General features: G+C 41.4%; 1 protein-coding gene across 1 annotated transcript in view; it reads right to left on the bottom strand.

The window, feature by feature from the left end:
• Positions 1 to 277: 277 nt before the first annotated feature.
• CERS3 (ceramide synthase 3) overlaps positions 278 to 5747 on the bottom strand; it is an 88064-nt gene continuing 82594 nt past the window's right edge. The window contains exon 10 of the mRNA XM_011357317.2: positions 278 to 484. Coding sequence (XP_011355619.1) covers positions 326 to 484 — 159 coding nt within the window. The 3' untranslated portion in view covers positions 278 to 325. The remainder of the gene's footprint in view (positions 485 to 5747) is intronic.

Below are 5747 nucleotides of genomic sequence, written 5' to 3' on the forward strand. Positions count from 1 at the left end.
GGCCCACGACGGGGTGAGCTCCTGAAGAGCCAGACGCCCCCAGTGAATGAACGCAATTAGAACTGAAACGGTTCTTGGGAGAAATCTTTGAAATCTTTGACCAGTCTGAGTCCTAACTGCATAAAATCCGTGGGAACGCTCACACTTAACGTTTTAACACAATTCAACAAAATTTCCTTAAAAACATCTTAGGAGGAGGGGGAGGGCAGTGGTTAGAAAGGAAGAGCAGAAGCTGGGGTCCCTGTGAGTCCCGAGGGCCATGGCAACGTCTGGCTTCCGGCAGCCACACCGGCCACTGTGCCCCCAGAGCTATGCGGGCGTCAAGCTAACGGCCGTTGGGGATGAGGTGCCTGTCGGCCCCGAGGCCGTTCTTCAAACAGTCTCTGTCTTCGACTTTGGTGGCCTCCTCCTTCTCCTCCTCCTCGTCCTCTGACTCTTCCTCTTCCTCCTCATCCTCATCATCGCTCCTCACATCCTGGATGTTCTAGACAAAAGAAAGGCAGGCCGTGAGTGACGACTCTCCAGCAAATCTTGGGTGAATAAACAAACAGGCCCAGTTTAGAGCCAGGGTCCCTTTCGAAGAAAACCCAATATCCAAACAGCCAAACAGTCACAAGAACAGAACCCATTGTGAGTCACAAAACAAACCTTCACAAACTAAGAGAATCGAAATTATGCAAAGTACATTTCCGGTCGCAGTGGAAATAAACTAGAAGTCAATATCAAAAGTGTAATGGGGAAATCTTGAAACATCTGGAAGTTAAACACACAGATAACCGATGGATCACAGAGGAAGTCTCAAGAGATAATAGAACATATTTTGAAGTAATGGGAAAATACAACATTTCAAAATTTGTTGGATGCGGCTAAAGCAGTGATTCTAAGGAAATTTATAGCATTAAATGTTAATATTAGAAAACAAGAAAAGTGTCAAATAATTGGAGCATTCACCTTGAGAAACTAAAAAAAAGAGCAAAATAAGCCCAAAGCAAGCAAACAGACAGAAATAATACAGATGAGAAATCAATGAATGTGGAAACAGAAAAAAAATGGAGAAAGCAATAAAACCAAAATCTGCTTCTTTGAAAAGCTCCATAAACTTGATAAGTCTCTAAAAAGGTTGGTAAAAAAAAAGAAAGAAGACACAAATTACCTGAAAATAAAAAGGGAAACTGATGATCGATACTGCAGATATCACACAAATAGAAACAGAAAACTATAAACAACTCTACGGATATATTTGACAACTTAGATAAATGGACCAATTCTTCAAAAACTACAAACTACCAAATTTTACCCAAAATAACACAGGCGACCCTAATAATTATCTGACTATGAAAGAAATTAAATTTGTAGTTTAAAAATTTCTGAAAAAGAATATCAGGCCCAGATGGTTTCACTGGCAAATTCTATGAAACAATAAAGAAAAAATAATAGCAAAACTCCAGTGTCTTCCAGAAAACAGAGAAAAAACTTCCCAATTTTTTCAATGAGGCCAGAATTACCCTGATACCTAAACCAGACAAAGACCGTACAAGACAACCACAGACAAATATCGCTAATAGACATAAATATAAAAATCCACAACAAAACATTCCATATCAAAACCAGCAATATATAGAAATAATAATTCACCATAATGAAGTAGGATTTGTCCCAGTAATGCAAGGCTGGTTCAATATCTGGAAACTAATGAATGTATTATATGATATTAATAATCTAAAGAAGGAAAGATAATTTTATCAATTGATGCAAAATATCATATGACAGAATTTGACATTCATTCACGATAAAAAAAAAATCTTCTCACTAAAGGACAGAAGCTGACATCATACTTACTAGCGAATGACTGAATGTTTCCCCCTCTAAGGTTAGACACGAGACAAGGACTTTCATCATTCCTGCTCAACATTGTACTGAAAGTCTTAATCAACGTCATAAGGAGAAATGAAATAAAAGTCATACGAATTAGAGAGAAAGTGTCTCTATTTACAGATGACATGATTATCTATGTAGAAAGTGTCTCTCTTTACAGATGACATGATTATCTATGTAGAAAACCTCAAATAATCTATCCCCAAACTCCTAGAATTAATAAGGTTATCACTAAGGCTGCAAGATGCAAGATCAACACAAAATCTCTCTCTTTCTCTCTGTCTCACACACACGACCTTCATTTCTAAACGCTAATGCAGTAGGCTGGAAATGTCCTAATTCCTGGAGCCTGAAAATGTTCCCTTATATAGTAAAGTTTTCACGGATGTGATTAAGTTCAGGATTTGGGGATGGGAAGCTTGTCCTGGGTTAGATGGGCCTCGAATGCCATCACAAGTGTCTTTACGAGAGGCAGAGGAGACTTGACACAGAGGATAAGAAATATGACAACAGAGGTAGAGACGGGAGTGATGTAGCTATAAGCCAAGGAACGCTAGAAGTCACAAGAAGCTGAGAGGCAGAGAAGAGACTGTTCCCTCAAGCCTCTGGAGAAAACACAGCCCTGCCACATCTTGATTTTGACTCAACCGATTATAGACTTTTGGCCTCCAGAACGGTGAGAGAATAAATTTCTACTGTTTTAAGCCACCACGTTTGTGGTCATCTGTCATAGCAGCCATCAGAAACTAACACAGCTAGCAACATTCGACTAAAAACTGAAAGTTAAATATTAGTAACACTTGCAATAGTTTCAAAATATAAAATGCTTAGGTATAAGTCTAACTGAGCATGTGCGGGATCAGTACGTAAAACCTACAAAACTCGGAGGAAAGAAACTGGAAATCTAAATGACTGGAGAGACATATTATGTTCTTGGGTAGGAAAATTCAACGTAACAGAAATGTTAATTTTCTCCAAGTTGATCTACAGATTCCACACGATACCAACTAAAACCTCATCAAGGTTTTATAGATACAGACAAGCCGATTCTAAAATTTATATGGAGGATTTATAAGGAGCCAAAATAGCTAAAGTCGTTCTGGAAAGAAAGAACAAGATTGGAGGACTCAGACTACCCAATTTCAAAACTCACTCTAAGGTTATAGTAATCAAGACGGACAGTATTAGCAAAGAGATAAACATAGGTCAATGGAAGAGAACAGAGAATCTAGAAATAAACCCACACAAATACAGCCAATTGAGTTTTGACAAAGGCACAAAAGCGATTCAGTGGAGAAAGGTCAGTCTTTTCAGCAGAGGGTTGGAACAATTAAGAAAACTTTAACCTAAATGTCATACCTTTTACAAAAGTCAACTCAAAATGGATTATACATCTAATTATAAAATGTAAAACTATAAAACTTTTAAAAGTCAACCCATGACCTTGGGTTGGATGATGAGTTCTTAGACATGGCACAAAAAGCATACCGCATTAAAAAAAAAAAAAGACTTACAAACTTAACTTCATCAAAATTAAAAACTTTTGCTCTATAAAAGACACTACTTACAGAATAAAAAGATAAGCAGCAAACAGAAAGAAAATGTTTGCAAATCCCATATCTGACTTATATGCATAATAAAGAATTCTCAAAACTCAACAATAAGAAAAAAACCAAACCAATTAAAACATGGACGAAAGATATAAAAATAGACCCTTCTTCAAAGAGGATACAGGATGTCAAATAATCGTATGGAAAAATGTTTAACATCATTAGTCATAAGGAAAAGGCAAATTAAAACCATGATGAGCTACAACCACAAATCCACTAAAACAGCTAAAATTAAAAATACTGACAATACCGAGTGCTGATGAGTATGCAGAATGACGGGAAGTAATGTTTATACATTGCTGATGGCAAATGCAAAATGATACAGACCCTGTGGAAAAGTTTGACAGTTACTTATGAAGTTAAACATACGTTGAGTGTATGTCTCAGCCCTCTTACCCCTGACTATCTGTCCTAGAGCAATGAACATTATGTTCAAACAAAAACAAATGTTTATAACAGCTCCGTTCACAATTGCCAAAAATTGGAAGCAACCCAAATGTTCTTCTACCAGTAAATGGATAAACTGTGGCCCATCCATACAATAAAATACTATTTACCAATCAAAAGGGACAAACTATTGACACTTAGAAGAAGTTGGATGAATCTCGAAGGCATTATACTGAGTGAAAAAAGTTAGTTTCAAAAGGTTACCAGTTATTCCGATATGCTAATGGCCTTTACATGACATTCTTGAAAGGACAAAACTACAGGGACAGAGAACGGATGCACGGCTGCCAGAGACTGGGGTGGAGGAAGGAGTTATTTAGGGGGACGGGATTGTCCTGTGTCCCGATGATGGTGACGACTGCACAAATCTACACCTGTGTCAAAATCCTTCGAACTATATACCAACAGGGAGGGAAAAGAGTCATTTTTATTGAGGATAAGTTTTAAAATAAAACTTAGGAATACTTCTCTTTAGAAAGCAAATACCATGGCTTTCCCAATAAACACTGGCCACATAAAGTCTTGCTCAGGTGGATGTTTTGACTGGCAGGGTTTTTGTGGTTGGTAATTAGGACACTTCCTATTTTCTCTTTGCAGGGTTATATGGTTCTCGTGGTCTTCTCGAAGGACTTCTGCAAGGAGAAACCCTAGAAGAATAACTCTGCCTCTGAGGAGGGGAGATGGAATCGCAACAGACGAGGCTTCCTTGTGAAAGATAAGAGATGGCATGAACCATTGAAACACTGAGATGTCATGCTCTGGGCAAGGCCAGTGCGACGTGTGGCCCTCGCCCTCTCAGGCAGCTCACGAACATCTCTTTTGATGACGGCGGAGGCTGTTTCCTGACATACTTTTCCAGATGACGTCCACAGCCATCTGAATTGCTCTTACTATTTGTGACCTGCAGACTAATACTGCCACCTCCGGAGATTCTCGGGGTGTCTGTGACTGGACTCCTTCTCTGTGTGCAACCCCTTCTCTGTGTGCAACTGTCACGCAAACGTGGCTTTTGAAAAAGACCCGCGTCTGCATGTTCTGCTGGCTTCAAAGTCACCATGGAAACGTGACTTTGCGGGCTCTTTGTGCCCTCTGCTCTCTTGCATGGTGACACGGGCTCGCTGTAAGCACTGGGTGGGCCTAGCGTCCCGCCAGCTACGACGGATGGAGAAGGGATGCTCTCTGTGATGCGCTGGGAGATGGGGCCTGGGGGCGCCCCCAAGGGGTGCGTCTTTCAGGAAAGGACCACGACTGGCTGCCATTTGCTCTCATGGATGGCGCCCCTTGGCCCTGCCTTTTCTTCCTCAAAAGACTTTTCTAGGGGATAAGGGCAAAGTTGAATCAGAGCGAAGAAACCGATTTCTGTCCGGAAGAGCCAGCCGGCACGCACCGCATTTTCTCCACGACTGGCGGAGCGGCCTCCTCGAGGGTGCCCCCCGCCACCCCGCGCCACGCCCTCCTGCGCCCACACTTCTAGGAGGAGGTCCCGACCACACGGAGCCTCTTGGGAATGCATCAGTATCTCATGGGCTCAGAGGTTGGGGAGCACGGCTGACTTTCGGGGAGCGGTGGCCAGGGATGCCGGGAACCGCCCCCACGTGTGGCGTCCAGATGGTGCCAGGCCGGCATGCAGGTGAGACGCTGCTCACAACCAACTAAGCCCTTGTCCCACTGCACATTCGAGCTCAGCAATTCCTGCATAGTTTTGACTATGCAGTCTCGATTTTCCGGGAATGCAACTATGTACGTAAATCAAAGGAGGACTATGCTTTGTTTGGTTCAGAACGTCACAGTTTCAGAAAACCATGTCACCGACGA

This window comes from Pteropus vampyrus, unplaced genomic scaffold, assembly GCF_000151845.1.
Source record: "Pteropus vampyrus isolate Shadow unplaced genomic scaffold, Pvam_2.0 Scaffold34, whole genome shotgun sequence".
Taxonomy (NCBI): domain Eukaryota; kingdom Metazoa; phylum Chordata; class Mammalia; order Chiroptera; family Pteropodidae; genus Pteropus; species Pteropus vampyrus.